Raw genomic sequence first — 21,304 nt, 5'->3', positions numbered from 1 at the left:
CATTTTTATAATTTTTTTTTGGTTTAATCATATCCTTTAAAGATATATTCCACAGATGGTAAAACACTTCTAGATCTTCCTATCATAGGTTTAATTTCAAAAAATTGAATCTGCAGTAGCAGAGTCTGAAGAAACTTCATTTTTAATTATGGTTAATTAAAACTTATTTATAATCAGATTACTATCAATTTTTATTATTATTGATTTTTTTCATGACAGCGATATTTAACACAGTGAGACCGTATGCCCCAATCACTGATTAGAGCATGGCGCATACAATTAGGTTAATAAAGAAACATAGAAGATATTTTTACTAAATAAATTTTCTGAAATTATGTATTAGTTTTTACTATTGAAATTTTGATGAAGTAAAAATTATTTTTATGTGCTATAGTGTTTTGTAGCAGGAAAAAGCATAGGAAAATATTTTAGATGGAGGCAATCAAAAATATTGGCATGATCTAGGAATGTATTGAGGTTTTCAATAATTAAAACTGTATTACATTTGATATTTTGTACTTTAAATAAGATAAGATATCTCACATTTCATATGGAGTCAGAGGTTGTACCAAATGTAATTAACAATAAATTATTTATGTGAACAGAAGATAAAGAAATAGAAAAAAAGATTAGTATGGATCTAACCAGTGCAGAAAATTAATTATCTCCTTTTTGCACTATAGAGTTCAGTGGTATTAAAAAAGTTAAAAATAATATTAAGACATATTTTTTATAATAATTAATCACATCAAGTTTTGCTCAAAAAGTAAAAGTAAAAACATATATTTGTTGATACAATTATGATTATGTTAATGATGAATAACAAATGAGAGATATATTTCATCTTCCTTAAATTGATTGTTTCATTGGCAGTAAAGATATAGCAATCTGAATATCCTTGATGTTTGTGAAATGAAAGATTTTTTCATTTGCAATTATGTTTATGTTTTGACAGAGAATCACAAATAAAACAAAATAGATGTAGTATGTACTTCTGTCCTTTATCAGACAAAAATTTCATAAATAATCCAACAAATTTAATTTACCTCTGCTCTACTAGACTGCTAAGACTGTAATAAGTTCTATACATGACAAAGAAGATGAAGCTATTCATATTGACCCAAAAAACACGTTGAAGCACTTTACTACCCTGCTGATTTTATTATGGTAAACCACAGTTTTGAAATAAGCCTTCATTCACAAACATCAAAATTAAATTTTTACACCTAAGCAACAAATAACACATATTAGAGCAGCTTGAAGTGTACAAACACACAACAACATTTAAAAATAAGATTTCAAATGAACAAACAGAATTTTAATAACTTAGAGCATTTCATAAACAACAAAGATCTTCCAAAATCCAGTTCAATTATAACACCAGAACACTAGTGCTCAAAATAGTAATATCCAAACAACCTCACCATAGAATGAAAGTAGCTTAGATGCTGATAAAAGTTTTTTTTTATAAGATTGATTTTATAATAAAGTATACTGCAGTTGATTTTTAAAAGTTTTCAATTTTTGAAACAATGTGTCATGTATATCAATTACCAATTTTTAAAAAATGTTTAATTTATTTTTATTAAAATATCCTAACTTAAGAAATTATTGAGTTTAATTGTGAAGCTCTTTCATCAAAGAAGTTGCTGGGGCTCGACTTAAAAAAATTCTCAAATTGTTATGAAAAAGATTGATAATGACATTATTGCCATAAAAAAGATAGCTTTTTAACATCAGTTTCACTGTTAACTTCAATGATAAAGGAGCAATATAACTGCATATGAAAGTTCATTAAGAAGAATAATTTTCTCATAATATGATAATGAGATGTTAATCATCTTTAGAGTTTAAATTCAGATTTTAATGTAATACTGAGTTATAAACATTTAAAAAAGAAGGTGTACGTGGTCAACTTTAAAGAAGTTTTCAACAGTTTTTGGTATTACATTTTTTATGATCTGTAAAATTTCTCAATGTTGTGTATTCACTATTGCAAGTAGTGTACAAAATTATCTGTTCATAACTTCATGTATTTTTTAATGCAGTATCTTTAGTATTTTATCAATAATATACTGGAATTTTATCAAATAATTAAACTGATTCATATCAGTATTGTACAGTTGTTGCATGATTATAATGACATCTTATGTGGATGATTCATTACATAAAATATCTAATATCAAAAGATGTAATAAAAGTGAAGAACTATGTTTTACTCTGCAGTAAATTTTATTTTAGCAGTAGTTGTATTAATTTCAATTGTATTGCAGGTATGATAATATAATATTAATATAGTGAATTCTGTGTTTTTTAACTCATTTGTTATTTTCATAATGCATTATTGTTTGTAATGTTTTGCTTTCATTATAATTATTTTATTTTTAACTGCAGATGATAAGCTTATTATTATTTTACCATAACTTTTAGTAAAATTGTTATTTCTGTTAAATTAACAGTTTTTTACCATATAGTTGCTAAAATGCATGGAAAATGAGGCACACCCCTAAAAAAGTGAAGTTTGTAATAGCTTCATATATATCGTAACATCCTCGATAATTAGTTTACCACAGGTTCAAGTTTACTTTACAAGTATTATATTGGATTTTTATAACCTTCCATAACCGAGCATAGAATGTTATGAAACATTAAAAAAGATAAACAATTGCATTTTTTTTTTTTAATTTTAAAGGTACTTTTAAAATTTTCCAAACAGCAGCTAAAGATTTTGAAATGCTATATATAATGAGCATTATTTGCATTATGATTATAAGATTCATTTAAAAAAGAAATATATGATAATTAATTAATGACAGGTATAGGATTTTAAAGTCACTTAAATAAATAAAAAAAAATTATTACTTTTCTATTTCAAAATAAAGATTAGTTATTAAAAATTACTCCATATTCCAACTGTTCAAATCAATAATAATTAGTTTTTTCCACATCACTCTACTTTAGGGTCTTCAAGAGGAAGATGAATGGTTTAGTTTGCATTCCTTCATGACAATTTCATAGGTTATTTTGATAGTGTGTTTGTTCAGGAAACCAAGAATTGTTAATCCTTGATTTCCTTGGTCTCTGTTCGTTTGTTTTATTTATTCTTCTTCAAAACCTTGATTTCTGTCTGCTTCTGTTTTCTTTAAACAGAAATTTATATCTCAAGAACAGAATGAGGTATATATTTTTAAAACAAGATTCCCATTTTCTTCAAAACAAAAATTTTTACAAATGGAAATTTTGGATTTTTAAATTTCAGAATGGTGTTTAAATTAGTTCTTAAATTGTTAATCTCAGAAGATTTTATTTAAGTAAAATTATATTTTCAAAATTTAACTTCCAACTACCATGTTACAACAGACATTATGAGAGTAAATTAATAGTCACATTTCAAAACTGAAAATAAAGAAATTTTCTGACATATTTAGTCTCCTTACAGAAAATAATTCATTAACACACAATTTCCTATATGCCTTTTTTGAACCAAACTGCTCATTTGTCAAATGTATGACATGAAACCAACTTCTTTTTTAAATTTTATTTAACCTGATGCTACAGTCCTGGGTGGACTTTGGTCTTCTCCACAATTCGCCTCCAATTTTCCCTCTTCCGGTGAAAACACTCTAGAGTCTCTTACTCACATCACAGCCAAATCGTTTCTCACTTCCTGTAGTCATGTGACCTCAGATTTCCTCTTCTACTTACACTTTCAATGGTTGCACTCATTACTTGCCTCTGAGTTCTCTGTGGTGGCATTCTCTCAACGTGTTACAGCCACGCAATTCTTTTTGATTTTATAATTTAATTATGTTCTATCCCTGAAGAGAATCTCTTAATCTCTACATTGTGTCAGATTCACTATACTTTTTTCTTGTTGACAAATCCATATGTACTTCAAATTATTTTCCTTTCAAAAAGTCTAAAGCAGTGTTTATCTGCTTTACTTAGGGTCCAAGCCTATAAGCCACATATATCACAACAAGTCTAATCAAAGTTTTATATATGTTGATCTTTCTAGTTTTAGAGATTATTTTTTACTTCTAGCAAAATACACTTTGTTGCCCAGCACAATTCTCCTTTTAATTTCTTCATAGATGTTGTTATTAGTAAGTTCTGTTCCAAGAAGTATGAAATTTTTAACATTTTCAAAAGTGTATTTGCCTATTTGCACACTTTGTATTCCTGTTTCAGTCATACTCATTTTCATGTACTTTGTTTTGCCTTCATTAATTTGTAGACCCACAGTGTTCACCTCTGCCACCAATGCCTCAAAAGCTTCCACCAAGACTTGCATGCTTCTGGCAACTAGTACTATATCATCTGCATACGAGTATATTTGGATAGTTCTGTATATAATATTGCCCCTGGTATTCAGTCTTTTCATTCCTTTATAGTGTGCTAAATTAAAAATATTATCGAAAGTGAGTCGCCCTGTCTTATTCATTAATGACTTGTTTTGCTTGTCCTACCTTCAACTAAAATCGTTCCAGTGTTGCTAGTGAGCACCATTTGTGCCAGCCATATGAATTATCGGGAATTCTGTAGTGTCCTATTACCTCTAAGACTTCCTCTTTCTTAACTCTATCAAATACCTGTTAAAAATCTATGAATAGCATACGGATATATCTATCCTGTGTTTAGAGCACTTTTCCATGGTCTAATGCAGCTGCAAAATCTGATCTGAGGTGGTGCCCCAACCCCATCTAAAGCCATACTGGTATACTTCAGTAATTTCTTCAGCATATACATTTATTCTGTTTGTTAATTTGCTTGAAACGGGTGATAGCTCTGTAACTGGCCAATTCTGCCTGACTCCTTTCTTGAAATTGGGGCATATCATCCTCTACACCAGCCCCAGGCATTTCTTCTCTATCCCATACCATCACTATTAGTCTGTGCAACAACTGTGCAGGACCTCTTCCACCAAATTTGCACATATCTGCTGTTAGTAGGTCTTTGTCAGGTGTCTTGCCATTCTTATGCCTTTTTATAGCATTTTCAATCTCCAAAATAATGGGTGCATCTAACTCTGCATTTTTCATTTGTTGTTCTGGATTCCAATTCATTCCTGAGCCCCCTTTCTCCCAGAGGAGTTCCTCAAAGAATTCTGCTCATCATTCTCTAACTTGTCTCTAATTATATATGATGTTTGCCAACTTTGTCTTAATAAATTGAATTTTGGCTGAAAGCTAGTTTTCATTACTTAACTGCATTATAAAACTTTTCAGTTTCATAAGCTTTATTAAGGTTTTCTATTTTCTCCAATTTACTCCTCATATATATCATTCTTCCTCCTTATTATCTTATTTCCTTCCCTTCAGCTTTCTTTATATCTAACAGTATTCATTCTTGTTCTCCTTTGTAGCATCATCAATCTGTCCTCATTTTTCCTGCTTATTGCCTCTCTGCACTCTCATCAAACCATTCCATGTTTCTTTCATTATGTACTTCTCCTATTTTATTTCTCATCTCTTTAGTCATGTTTTACTTCAAGTACATCCACATCTTCCTCCATTCCCTCACTGGGACCCTCCAATTTCTTCTCTAAGGCACTCTGAAACTGGTCATTCATTAGATCATTCTTAAATTTTTCATTGTTCCATTTTGGTCTGTTTTGTTCACTGTAACTTATTGCCACTGCTAAGCATCCCAATATCTGACCAAGTAGCGACACTGACCAAGTAGTGATGATCAGTGTCACAGTTGGGCTCTCCAGCCACTTTAATATCTTCTACTGAGCTTGCATGTCTTTTTTGTTACCAGCACTTGGTTAATTTGGTTCACTGAATTAGAACCTGGTACCTTCCATATTCGTAAATGGATAACATGTGATCAAAGAGTATACTAGCAATCAGAAGCATTTGCTCTATTGTAAGTTCTACCAACATTCTGCCACTCTCACTAGCCTCCTCATGCAATGTAAACTTTACCTCAACTCCATTTGGAAAAGACTCCTTTCCTATTTTTTTATTGAATTCCCCTAACAGGAGAAGCGTATCATATTTAGGAGTTTAATTGCATTCACTGGCCAGCTGATCATGGAAGTTATTCTTAGCTCCTTCAGAGGCTTCTTCATTGGGAACATAAGCAGATATCATTGTAATGTTTCTGAAGCGAATCCTCAGTCTCTTTTCGTTTTCCTGTTTAGCCAGGATATTACTTCAGAGGATGAATGAGGATGATATGCATGAGTGTAAATGGAGTATAGTCTTGTACAGTTTCAGTTTGACCATTCCTGAGATGTGTGGTTAATTCAAACGCAAAACTAATAAATCTATGGAGCACTACGTCACCTTAGTAACCCACAAAAGATCATTCTTTCTTTGCTTTTTCTTTTCAGTTGCTTTCTGTTCTTATTATTTAAATGTTGTTGAATGAGAAGAAATCAGAAGGGTAATCCTTTCTTATGAACTACCTGCAATCATTAAAGTTATTTTTATGAAGTTAAGACAGATTGAATTCTATTCTTAAATTAAATAATGCTAAATGTGGACAATTAGATAATGTTGGTAATTCAATATAAAATTTATTACAAAAAAACATTTAATGCTGTAAAATTTAACACAATTATAGGGTTAATTAATGTAGATAGTATCAGTCAATGTTGAATCCATCTTTTTTAATTACACATGGTTTAAAGTAAATCCTTCTTCTTTCCTTTTCTGCTTAGCCTCTGGAACCATCATAAGGTATTACTTTAGAGAATGAATGAGAATTATACATATGAATGTAAATGAAGTGTAGTCTTGTACAGTCTCACAATTTAGTAGTCCACGATCTAGTATTAAAATCTGTGTAAAACTAAACACTCTTACAAATATTCATCACACCATAATTGCTGAGCAATGACACTATTTTTGGGTTAGTTTGAGTATTACTGTAGATTATATGCCAACTGAAGTCAGGATCTGCTGGTGAAAATGTTTTTTTAGGCATTCACCTTTAGCTGAAACCTCAAAAAGTAAATATGAAAATTATCTTACCTTTATCTTAAAATTACCTTTGTCAATTTTGCTTTGATTCATGTAATTCTGTCAAATATATAATTAAACCTCTCTCTACAAAAAATTAATTTTTTAAAAACCTTTTTGTATTAGTAGTAAATATTGTTTATTTTAGGAGATTCATAATCTGAATTCAACTAATATGCTATGTGAAGATCAGTGGGGAGTGAAACGTGATCCAAAAACTAAAGATATACTAATAAATTGTTATGTCAAACCAACTGCTCATAGAACTGTACTTGAAGGTAAATTTTGATGTCATATAATTTATTAATGCTAGATAAATATTAGATAATAAATAAATAAATATATGACATCTACTTAAAAGTAATATTTAATGAAAAGTTGATCAACAAAAATAGAAATAAGCTTACATTCTTTCATAATGAGCAGCATAGAAATTTATTTATATGAAAATAACATATATATATATATATATATATATTTGAAAATTCGAATAATTCATCAACATATTAACCACTATGCTAATTAAATTCAAAAAAACTACTTAACTACCAAACACAGGAACAGAAAAAACTAAAAAAACCTAATACCAATAGTTGACATTCACAAGACCCTGCATCATCAATCAGTACATAATTCTATATTTATACCAACAAATAAAAAAAAAGAAATAAATACTTAAAAATTTAGAAAACATAAACTCTACAATCACAAAATTTATAACAACACAACTCCATTACCATTATTATCCCATGAATGTCAACTACTTGTATTAGTTTTTTTAGGTTTTTCTGTTAGTGTTTGTGGTAAGTTGTTTTTTGAATATATATATTTATTTATTTATTAACGTGTGCATGCATACGCGTATGCTTTGTTAACAAGGAATATTTTAATATAAATTTTCAGATATTTATAGGTAATGTTAAATTATTTTCTGAAAAAAATTATTGATTATTTTTTGAGAAATGTTTAAATTTTTCTTAATAAAAAAATTATAATATAATAATTTCGTATGGCTTTAATTAATTATGAAAATAAACTATAGTCAAAATTCAGTTGGAAGGTAGTCAGTCAATATTCTACAGTTAAATGAAAATTGCATTATAAAATCATGATATTGTAAGATATAATGTTTCATATAAGAATTTATGGAAAGTAACTGGATTATTATTTTTTTCTTTGCTTATAAATTAGTATAAACTTTGATAGTTATTTTCATTTTTCTCATAATAATTTGATTATATTATTGAGGTATGATAAATTACAATTTATGTTTAGGAATATAAGTAGTTCTGTGAACAGTAAATCACTGAATTTAATTTAATAAACTCTATTACGAAACTGATTAATAATACGGAAATTAGAATAAAGTACAAGACTGAGTTACCAAACATAAGTGATTATGAAAGGTTTAGCCAGGGACAGAAATAATCCTACTGTTTTGCAAAACTGCAAGCATTGTTTCTAGGGACACCAGATATCATTGACTGATGACTTTTGAGGAGATACTTACAATATATCTCTATGGGTTTTTTCAAATCCTTTTTGTAAATAAGTTGTCTGAGAAGAAAACTATAAAAAAATATGTTTATCAAAGTCCACACAAGATTAAATTTGTAATACTGTATAGATAAAAGCATGATGATCTACAATAGTAGTAGTAGTAGTAGTAGTAGTAGTAGTAGTCTCAAAGAGTAGAAATAAAACATGAGTGAAGTATCGTACCTATAGCTGCTAAAAGACAGATGGAAAATAATGAGAGATATTAAGAATGGAGGAGAGACAGTGTGTTGGTAGCTTGATGGTAGAAGATTTTGCTCCTGATACTCTACATAAGAAAAAATTAAATGTCAACCACCATCTTGAAATTAAAAAAATATTATGCAAAATCATTATACATATGCCATCCAATAACAAGGAAGCTTACTGCTAAAATTATAAAAATTGGAAAATGCATTTGTCCATAACTGTGTCACAAACACAAATAGTGGAATTGCAAAAACCTGAATTAACATATTCTAAATTACATATTCTAATTATCTTTAGGGTGAATGACCCTAAAGATATTACTGTGAATAAGGCTTTGCTAAATGAGTTGTCTCACATCAAGTAGACAGCATCATCGGGATGTGGTAACATTTTTGGTTTGCTTGGCATTTCTCCTGCCACCACCCCATCTGGTCGCCCTAAAGCATAAGACCAAATGTCTGTGCCACAAACGGCAACTGAGCCTCAAACAGTTTAGCGACCAGTATCCTAACATAGCTCCTAGAGTTTACCTAACAGCATGAGTGAACTAAGTGTGGTGCTATACACCATTGGCTTATGTGTCCCAACCACTCACTTGTCATATTTTGCTAAAATGGGTAGGTGCAACCCGTCAACTACTAAAAATATACATGACATCCATAATAAAATTTATTTTGTCTAGGCAGCAATTTGCTGCCATGCCTAGGTCGCTGAATGCCAGCAAGTACCTGTCCACAATTTTATAGTGCTTGGAGCCATAATAATTGGTTGGTGGTCAGCCATACTCAGGGTTAGCTTCCCACAGCAATGCAGTAAGAGTGTTTCCCTTAAGCAAACTACGGATGCCAGTTGAACAAAGCAACCGCATCTAGGAACTCCCACATGGTCCAACAATGTGGCTCTCGCCACTTGTGAGCGGCCAATTTTCGCCTTGACCTCTTTGTTCCAGGATGGCCCCCCCTCAAGAAGGGGCCACAGGATGTGGTAAGAATAAGTGTGATGGATCTCATGTTTTTTAAGATGATGCTATTATGCTGTGTCTTTTAAGTGCTGTCATTAAATATTAATACGTGGCAAATATTCATCAGCTTTGAAGGCAAATGGGGAGGACAGCTCAATAACAACAAGAATGGAAGATTAAAAACTATTTAAGAAAAATTTTACTTTTTAATTTTTAGATTATAATACAATTATCACCAACAAATACTGAGGTAATAGTAATAAAAAAAATTAAAATAAATATCATAAAAAATTTAATGAAACAGTAATAACAAACATTAATTTAAAAAAATAAACAGTATTTATAAATCTAAAAAATTATATATATATATATATATATATATATATATATATATTTTTATGAATGCTGTTAGAAATACTCATTGTATAGTGTCTTGAAAGCATTATTAAAATGCTGTCTTATATAAATTAAATCAACATAATTATTTTACTTTTGCTTTATATGATACCAAATGTCAATCTATTAATAATAGTGACCTACTAATTGGTTTAAGCTAATAATTCAGCATTTAATTAATCAGGGAAAATCCTTGAAATATTTATTGTTTGTTAAAATAATCACACAAATAATTACAATATTGTTAATTTATTTTATTTACTTGATTTATTCCTCAATAAAAGTTTTAAAAAGAAAAAAAGGATTTTTATGTTTTACTTTTTAGTTCAGCAACATTGAAATTTGTTTATATAATGATAAAAGCAGAGTAATTTGTTATAATTATGATATTTTATAGTTTCATGTGAGTTTTATGATACCAACTACCAACTTTTGACAAATTCATTTACTTAATAATGGATGAAGTTTGATTAAATGTAAGTTAAATACTAGGACACAACTAGTGGGAATATCTCAGGAAGTTGTTAGAAAATAAGATTGAGTGAATAAGGATAAATTGTCAATGACAAAAGTAATTTTGATAAACTGGTAATCAGTATCTTTAGATATTCATGTTTTTGGTTTCTGAATTTAAGAAAAAGTTTTAAATTATCAAAATAAAAAAAAATATATCAATATTTAATATGTTTACTGATTATTAAACAAAAAATGTCCATTAATTACTAAAGTTAAACAGAATCAGATATTTTTTCCAAGATAATGATATTTTAATGGTATCTAACCTCCATGCCAATCAAAAAATTTTTAAATTAACATAAAAATGATAAAAATAATTTTATTATTAATAAATTATTAAATTAATAATTTTGATAAAGACAGGTACTTTTTATTTAAATATTATTGAAGTGAAGTTCTCATTTCATGTTAAATGGAGACTTTTGGCTGTTCAGTTTTTTATCTTAATTTATCTTGCAAGAGCATTCTTGAATTTTTTTATTCTTACATCATTCTTGGTAAAAGACAGCTTGAAATTTGTTTTAATTAAATAAACTATAATGATGGAATTGTATAATTTTTTAATATCACTAGACATTTTTTTAAATAATGTACATTTATATAAACATTTTTATAAATATGATCGCAACTTTTTTGTAAATTATTTTTTTTCATGACTATTTTATGATTCAACAAATCTTAAATTTAAATTTCAGCTGACTTTTTTGTAACTGTTTTTTCGCTGTGTATATTTATTTAGCTACAAAAAATATTATTTTTGTACAACATACATAGCTGATTTCACAAATGTATGGAAACTGTGGTTGAAATGGATGATTATATGGAGGTTCTCAATTACTTAATTTTGAAACAAAAAACACTGTAATTAAATTTTACTAATCCCTATTATAAAGCAGTTATGTGAGCTTTTTACTTAAATATCAGATACTATTTATCATGATGTAAATTTATGTGAGAAGCAGTACATCCTTGGTTAGCTCTTGGCTTTAGATAAGGTTTTTTTTTTTGAAGTGAAAAAAATACTTAACTCTGAGAGATTGTTCAAGAGCTTATCTAGAAAATTTTAATTTTTCTTAATCTGAAATTAAATAGAAGAATTTATTGATTTTTTTAGTTTTGTATTTTTAGAATTCTTTTTCATTACTTTTACTATAATATAAACATTTTTCTTTGTTCCGTTACCTTAATTGTTTTTTATCATTTTTTTCTAATAATTTACTATATGTTTAATGTATGCTTGTAGTATTTGAAAAAATAATTTTATTTTGTTCCTACATATCCGTGTTATAGTGGATGGTATTTGCTTCAAAATCTGAAATTGAAGAAAAGTTTATTATTTGATAAAAATTTCATAACTAAAGTTCAATAGAAAATATGTGCAAACTTAGGTTATTGGGATCATTTGGGTATGGAAAATTCCAGTCTACATTTTATTTTGTTTTTTTTTTATAACTGTTGTAATTGATGATATTTATTTTTTTGTCCTTAAATTTTGTTAAAATAACATAACATTATATTAAAATTCTTATGACTATTATACAACCAAATGAAGTTTTAACTAAGCATAACAAAAATTAGCAATATCAACATTAATTTCACTTTATCTGAATAAATATTTGTTTACAATTTTTAGCTCACTGTACTTTAAATTCATTCAAGCTATGTAGAATTATATGTACTACTGTTTAACTATACTATAAAGGAATTTGTTTTTTACACTGGCTAACAATCAATTACTGAAAAAAAAATTAAGTAAGAAATAAATATTAGCTGGTAGATCAGTTAAGTTTTATAATGCATAATGTTTTCTATTATTTCTAATCAGTGTTAAAGATGCAGGACTTAAAAATTTAATATGATAATTCATTGAGGGATAAATGTTACAAGGAGTTTTTTTTAAATTTTTCATTACTTAATTTAATTTCAACATTATACAGTCAGATATTTATAATTTAATTTTACAATTAATTTAGAAAGGTGGGAAAGCTGTGAAAAATTCAGAGATGTAAGAAATGACTGATGGTATCACAAAAAAAATATGTGGATTATATTTCCTGAAAATGTGTATTAATAATGAATATATAAATTATATTTAAGCACTAGAAAAAATGTAAAATAAAAACAAAGCAGTACTGAAGTCAAGATAATTTTGGATGTATCTCTACTCTCAAGGTAAGAATTATTTAAAATTCTGGTTTTGTAGACTATATTACAATCAGTACACATTATGTAACAAATCCTGTTACTTTCCTTTTTTCTTATATGTTAATATAACAATACTGATGAAGGATGCACATAAAATTTAATAAATTTAGGTTACTGCATAAGGAAACATTGAAAATAATATTGTTCTAAAACCAGTAGTTGTTGATTATTATAATTCATTGGATTCATTGGCCCAGTTAGGATGAAAATGGAGATCCTACCTTAATGAGAATTTCCAATCATAATATTCATTTTAATAAAAATAAAGGTACTTCATTTGTGGAACTTCATGATCTACAATAGAAGCTTTCCGTTATAGTCCTGTTTGTAATGTTTTATAAATATATGAATATACAATTACAAAAATCAGGCACAACAAAACTGTTACTCTTCATTAGTGTAATTCAAAATTTATTTCTTTTGTCCAGTATAGTTTGGGTGAGAGTAGAATGTAATTATAAGGTGTTTTGCTGTGCTTTTTTTATATAGATGTTAATGAAACATTGAACATCATACGAATTCAAAGCCCAAAAGTGTATGGAAAAGGAAACCGTAAGTTGATTGTCTACTTGTCACGTATTTTTAGAGTAAATAGAACTGAATTATCTGTAATTAAGGTATGTTAATTTTATATATAATCATATAAATATATGTTATTTAAGTTATGTCATTTACAGTTTTATTAGAAGAATATTCAGTAATATAAATAAATCTAAATAATATAGATTAAATAACCTGTTGATAATTAATGAATCATAAATAATTAATTAATTAATAAAAAATTAAGTAAGAAACTAATTCCTAGGTGGTTCTAAAACCTGATGGTCCCAAAACACCTCAGTGAATATAGCATCCTGGAAACTGAAAGCAAACAGAAGTAAGGATTAAAATGCCTATGACCTAAACTATGTTGAATAAACCACTTCCTGTAGATCACTGAAGTTAAACAAAGCTGGGGATGAAACTTTACTGCTTGCTGTTGGAATTACTAAGGAACATGGCTGTGAATACCACTTAAAGTAAAAAAAGTAAATAAAATAAAAAAAGATCATGGTTTGGAAACAGCATATTTTGTTTTAGTTGAATATAAAGAAACAAATGCTATTCCATTCAACTAGAATAAAATAAAATATGACATGATCTTATTTAGTTAGATGATTTTCAGTGTAAAAGTCTTATAACAGCAGATTACAATACCAAAGAAGCCCATAAAATATTTTTTACAGAATGTTAAACATATTTGATGCAAGTTATTTGTTATTTCAATCTAACAAATAAAATGATATGAGGATTAGCAATGTATACTTCTATTCTCATTTTTCTATAAATTAAAATTAAAGCCAATTCATTTGATTATCAAACAGTTGATTTTGTATTAATATCTATTAGTTCTAAAACTTACTTAGCTCTTTAGTATCTGTTTTATAATAGCGTTTATAATCCTCCTATTATAGTGAGCTAAATTTTTATTTCATAAAAAAGATCTAATATTAAGCTAGGGGATGCAATGTGTTATTGACAATGATAAAATTAAATCACCAAAAAATTGGCATGATTGTCAGTTGAATGCCCAGCATATTAGCCATTAAAACATTCATTTCTAAACACTGGGTTTAGTCATTCTGTAGTTACTGCATGTTGTTGGTTGTGTAATGAAGTCTGAGAAATTTTGAGGGTAGTATTCAGACATTAAAATAAATAAAGGTAAAAGAAGTTTTATAAAATGGACTCAAGTTCTACGTAACCACAAATTTTATGAGTAGTTTCTGTCATTCACAGTTTTAAGACAGAAGACTGCACATGCACCGTTATGAGACAAAGTGACAGAAAGCGTTGTTATAAATTCATAACAATGATTCAATAGTATTGAATCATATTACATGCATATGAGACAACTGAGAGAAGTTATAGTTTGAAAAATGTAAAAATTGTTAGACAAGATTAAAACTGGATTATTTACTGATAAAAATAAAATGAATTTAGTTTTGTTAAAATAATCACATAAATAATTATATTATTTCTTATATTTATTCCTCGATAAAACTTTTCAATATTTTAAAAGAAACTGAATATAATTTTATTATTACATATAATTTTTAATTACAAAACTTAGTACAATATTATGTAAAATTAAGTTTGAAACTTTATACCTACATTATTTAATAAAAGAAAAAAATTGTTACATACTATTATCGTTTTTCATAATTTTATACTCTTCCTTATTTTATAGACTGATGAATCCATTAATGAGATCATAAATGTAAGAGTTAACATTTACTTCAGCAACATAATATACCTTTTCTTTAAAAATTATTTTTACAAGCTTTAATCTAAAGCATGAGATTACAGAATGTTTTTATGAAAAATGGTAGGTTTGACTTGGATTCAAGTTCAGGAACTTACACATGAATGACATTAAAGAACTGCATTACAGTAGTGCTTGTTTATTAGATTTGTTTTACAAAATTTCAATTATGAAAAATAATTTAGTATACTTTTATTCTGTTTGTTAATTTTTGTACTATAGAAAACAATTTATTTTGCATTTCAGGGCCAGCAGTCTGCTAATAAGGTTGTAGCACTTAAGAGGAAAGATTTTTCAGTACCATCAGTTGTTCGATGGATAGCACAACATTTACCACCTGAAGATTTACTTGAACCAGATAAATACTTTATTAAAGGAGGAAGACCAGATATTTATAAAAGATCCAATTAGTAGTAAAATTAAAAAGCTATTTATTATATAAATTAAAATTAAAATGCTATTATAAACTGTTGACTCATTTTTGCATTAGTGATATACAATTCAATTTTTAACCAATTTTTCCAAAAAAAATTGTATTTTAAAAAAAATAAATGAATGAAAGTATACCACTATGTATTCAATTATTAAACTAATATAACAAAACAGATGCTTATCATTATTTTAATACTACCACTTTCTCTTACATTTCTTTAGAAACTTGCTAATAACTGATGACAAGTTGACACACTTGAAAAAAAAACTAGTAATTTCATTGTTCAACGAAGGAAATAAAAAAAATTCCACGTAATATTATATAATAATACATTTACCAAATATAACATAATTATTTATTAATATACCTACCATACCATACCTTATATAACACATATACATAATGGTGTGTATACAACACCCATACCATACTCACACCTGGCTGATGTCCAATTTCAATTACTTTTGTGATGAATTAGAAATTAATTATTTTGAAAAATGTCAAGCTGGCCAGGATTTTTACCAGAACTGAAATATATATATATATATATATATATATATATATATCAATATATGTGATATGATTGTGGCTTCAGGAGGAAGGCCTCCATTATATCTTTTCATCTAACAGATGTTTGCCAAGAAAACACTTTAATTTGAAGCCACATCTTGCATTTATAGATTATGAAGGACTTTTGTGAGAGTGATAGACAGAAATTGTGTTAGACAGTAGTAACTAAAGATTTCTTATTAAATGTATAGATTTTTTCAGAAGAAAGAGACAAATCTGGAATAACTGTGAAGGATCATAACAGAGAATAATATGATGCAACGACATCAATGGCATTAATAGGTATGGTTGTTCTCTTTCATCAAATTTAGGTAGACATTTTGTGAAGATTCTTATTGAACAAGATTCATCCAAGAATCTGATTAATCCTAGATTTCCCAGTTTCTTTTGTGCACTGTTAAGTTACATCTGTACACTTTCTCCATTGTCTGTTACTCCCAATTTTTGTCCATAGTAAATAGTCAAATATCAGTTACACTTCTCATTATTAACTGATTTTGTGATAGACTAGTTTTTTTCAATTATATTAGCTTTTTCTTGGAGATGAAAGGGACCAGTTTCTCTAAACTGTGTTTTTTATCTATCAGAATTAAACAAATTGTTTTAATATTTAAGGATTTCCTGTCTCTCAAAACAAATGTGACAATTATTACATTCGGAAAGCAAAACTCATGACTCCCTTAATAAGTTTTACAAAATATCAGTGAAAAAACTGTTACTAGAAAATTAATTTTAAGATTTTAAAAATAAAAATTGGTATTTTTCAAAACAGAATAAACTGCTGCATATTTCCCTTATAAATTTTCTCTACAGAGTGAGAGGAAATAATTTAATAAATGACAATTATGCATAAGAAATTTCTGCTCAAGGTACATTTTTAGATAATTCTTACACATGAAGCTAAGACATCGGTAACAACTCAACCTGAGAAGAAATAAGTGTTCTGCCCAAAGGCAAGTTTCACATGGCCACTCTCCATTCTTCTCGTTTCTGTGCCATCCATTTCATTTATAGTAACTTCTTTCCCTTTTTATATTGTCTACTATTTTCATTCGTCTCCAACCTCTTGCTTTTCTCCCCGTTACAAATCCTTCCAATGCCATCACCAACAGGCAGTCACGTCTCAGCCAATGTCCCAACCAACTGCATTTTCTTCTTTTTATTATTTCAATTATTGCCCTCTCTTCTCCCACTCTAAAAAGCACCTTCTCATTCCAAACTCTCTCCGTCCAGCTGATCTTTTCCATCCTCCTCCAAATCCACATTTCAAAGGCCTCCAATCTTCTCTCCTCTCCCTTCCTAATAGTCCATGTCTCTGCCCCATAAAGGGCCACACTCCACACAAAACATCTTGCAAGTTTTTTCCTTAGTTGCAGATCTAGTTTGCTACATAGCACTCTACTCATTTTGTTGAATGCTTCCTTTGTTGAATGCCCTAGCAATTAGTACTTTAACTTCCTGATCACACTTCATATCTTCCTTAATGATGCACCCCAGGTCCTTGAAGGATGCTCAACTTTATTTCCCCCAATCCTAATTGTTGCCCTTTTGGTTAATTTGCTAATTATCATGCTTTTTGTCTTCTTTGTATTTATCATCTTCATCCCATACTCCTCATAGGTTTGATTTAGTCTTCTCAACATTTCATTCATAATGTACTCACTCTGACAACACTGCCATGTCATCAGCAAACCTAACACACTCTATCCTCTTTCCTCCAATATTTACACCCTTATTACCAGTTAGACTCTTTTCAATTATCGCTTCCAGGTAACATTCCTGCCGCACCCCTCTCCCAAGTCTGCTTTCCTCCGATAACTCATTCCCAATCTTTATTTTTACCTTCTGTGACAAGTACATATTTCTTATTAATCTCCTTTCCCTCCAAGCACTCCTTTTTCCTTTAAGATTCTCAAAAATCTATCCCATTCCACCCTGTCAAATGCCTTCTCCAGATCTATGAAGACAACATATAAATCTCTTTGCTTTTCAATATATCTTTCTCCGATGTTTACGCAGTTTGCGTAAAGTCGTTTTATTCCAATGAATTCAATGTTATGGTGTTAGCTTATTTCTATCGCGCATTATTTCATTGCTGTTTAACCTTAATGTATATATTAGGCTTAGTGTTTTTTATTCTCAACCAATTTCAATATTGTCATAGTTCCTAGAAGTCTATTTCTCTTTGTCGGCCCTGATGTCATTTCTTCAACTTGCGTATTCAGAATTATTTCCTATCTGTCTTACGTAATTCTTTAGTGGTCTGCTTGCTTGTAAATTATTTTTGTTATGTCTTCGTTCTCGAATTCCAACACGTTTTCTCTAATCGTTCTCATACTAACACTAAGACACTTCTCTTGTTTTTTACACACACTCTCTCCTGTCCACTGCCTAGCTGTGGTTTCCCCCTTCTTTCACTCACGCCATCTTTTCGTCAGAGTAGACCAGACCTTCACCATGTAAAGTCGCTTATGACTTTTCGCTTTCTATATTCATCGCATTCATACTCGCATACCCGTTGCGGTATTTCTCTGTCGAAATTATCTCTAGTTCTACCAGTCAGTGGTTCGTTATTTCACCGATCTCTATGTTTTGTTTTTGCCTTTCTTTGTCAAGTTTAATCTTCAAATTCTGTATATTACGTCTATGCTGAAAGTGCTTCAATTACTACAAACTGCCAGTTCTATCGACGCGAATCTTCTCTAGCTGCTGATTACATTTTCATCGATTCAGAATCCCTCCGAACTCGTTGCTACATTTTTGAGACGCCACGTCCTGCTCAATTTCTAAACCACGTCCTACCCCCGTATTTCTGATACACCACTGCGGACTACGCCCAGGATTACTGTATGTATTCATTCACGAGTTCGTCTCTTACTAATATTTGTGTGCTACAGGCAAGTTCAATTTTCATTATTTATTACGTTAAACAGTTATTTTATCATTAAAAATTTGTGGAATTCATCGGACCTTATGCATTTTCAAGTTTAGTTTAAAAACCATTTATTCACTTAAGTACAGTCACGACAGGTGATTTATATAAGGTTGTGTCATCGTTCAGCTGCAACCTATTTTACGTGGTTAATTAATTTCAATTTGTTGTTATTGTAATTAACTCTATCTTTTTAATCTAACAATGTAATTTTAATCTAATCTAATGTAATTAACTCTAATCTTGTAACTTGTTAATCGCCGAGATTAATTCTTTTCTATTCATGAACTGTATTCATAATACTTCTCTTAAATTAACCTAAAGCAAATTACTCCTGATGTACAGTTATATTTTAGGACTTCTTTGTAATTTTATGTATTCAAGAAAGCTTACTAGTAAAGGAACTCTATTTATATGTTTATTTATTTCAATTTGATTATTGTAATTAGCTCTTTTTGTACTATAATATTATTGTGGCCTTTTTTCTACATTAAACTAGAATTACACGTTTGAATTATTTAATGCTAAGTTTGTTGTTCATAAATCAGGAAAGGCCAGTGCCAATTAAGATTTATTGTAATTTAATTTTCTAAGTTAATGACATTTGTTCATTGCTAATTTTTCAATATTACAGCATTTGTCAGTAATGCAATAGTTTTCCAGACTTACTATGTTTATTGATGTTTTGTTTTTCTAAATATATAATTGTAACTCATCTTAATATTATTACTGCTGATATGCTGATTTCAGTTGATATTTCTTATGTGAAATTAAGTTATGTTTATTTCATAATTTCATTTAATTTAAGGTTATGCTTTAACATAAGTTCAGTTGTTTTCTTTCTCATTAAAGTCCAATTTCTTTTGGCAAATACGAGCTGCGTGTTTTTTGTTAACTTTACCCAACATCTGATCTCTCTTATTAACTCTATTGCATCCCTTGTTCCCTTCCTCATTCTAAACCCAAACTGCTCTTCCCCAATTGACCTCTCTAGTCTTCCATAAAGTCTCCCATTCAAAACTCTTAGTAGTATCTTAGCTGCATGCGATATAAGGCTAATGGTTCTATATTCCCTACATTTCAATGCATTCTTCTTCTTTTCGATTGGGACCACAGTAGCAGTCACAAAATCTTCCGGCCAATCACCAATCTCGTATATCAAATTACACAGGCTTGTGATATCGCTAACTCCCCTTTCCCCTAAACCTTTCCATAGCTCAGCTGGTACGTCATCGACTTCACATGCTTTCCTGTTCTTCATTTCCTTTAAGGCTTTTCCCACCTCTCCCTCCATAATGTAACAACCTTTCTCCTCCTCACACACTTCTGATTCATCTTCAATTCCTAGGATTTCTGGTCTTTTACCTACTTCATAAAGTCCTTCCACATACCGTTTCCGTCTATCTAGAACCTTCCCATCAACCACCTCCCCATCTTCTGTCGCTATTTCCATTCTAGTTTTACTTTCTACCTTTTTAAATACCAGTTCCATAACTATTCCATACATCTCTTCAAACTTCCTTACCCTCTTCAATTTCTGAATATATTCACACCTCTCCATCAACCATGTTTTTCACACCATTTCTGTCTCTTCTTAATTCATTATTTAGTTTCCTGTACATCTTACCCTTTTCTGTTCTGACATTCTTCCACTTTCTTCTCTGATCCATTTTATCCAGCATCATCTCTGTAACCCATTCTTTCTTTATCCTCCTAGTCTGCTTTTTACCCCTTGCATCTTTGATGGCATTTATTAGATCCTCCTTCATATATATATCCATCTTGTGTTTGGATCTGTGTTCTCTTCCCGTTCCCTTTTGTCTCTATCTTTCAGTACCTCCCTATTTAACCTCTCTACTCTTTTTCCTTTGTTCACTCTCTTCATCCTCATCCATAACTCTTTCACCACAAGATTATGGTCCGAATCTATATCTGCATCTGGATATGTTTTTTGAATTTTTTAAACAATTTCTATACTTGTTTTCTATCATAAAGTAATCTATCTGGTACCTCTCTCCATTTATTCTTGATGTCCATGTGTATCATGTCTCTTGTGGGCTTGGAATAGCGTATTACCAATTAACAAAGAGTTCTCCTTACAGAAATCCACCAAGCTTGTCCCTCTTCTTCTTTCTTTTTCCTGTTTAGCCTCCGGTAACTACCGTTCAGATAATACTTCAGAGGATGATATGTATGAGTGTAAATGAAGTCTTGTTGAGTGTAAATGAAGAAAATGTAGTCTTGTACAATCTCAGTTCGACCGTTCCTG

The 21,304-nt window shown here is 29.3% G+C and overlaps 1 protein-coding gene across 1 annotated transcript; it reads left to right on the top strand.

The window, feature by feature from the left end:
* Positions 1 to 2,113: 2,113 nt before the first annotated feature.
* On the top strand, positions 2,114 to 15,624 carry LOC142321027 (UPF0235 protein SO_3356-like). The gene is made up of 4 exons (XM_075359020.1): positions 2,114 to 2,273; positions 7,120 to 7,249; positions 13,285 to 13,412; positions 15,347 to 15,624. The coding sequence occupies exons 1-4, from the start codon at positions 2,211 to 2,213 to the stop codon at positions 15,509 to 15,511; spliced, it is 486 nt and encodes a 161-aa protein (XP_075215135.1). The 5' UTR covers positions 2,114 to 2,210; the 3' UTR covers positions 15,512 to 15,624.
* Positions 15,625 to 21,304: the final 5,680 nt, after the last annotated feature.

Source organism: Lycorma delicatula, chromosome 3 (assembly GCF_047948215.1).
Source record: "Lycorma delicatula isolate Av1 chromosome 3, ASM4794821v1, whole genome shotgun sequence".
In the NCBI taxonomy this organism is placed as follows: Eukaryota; Metazoa; Arthropoda; class Insecta; order Hemiptera; family Fulgoridae; genus Lycorma; species Lycorma delicatula.
Note: the sequence above shows the minus strand (reverse complement) of the source record. Positions and strands in the feature narration are given on the sequence as shown.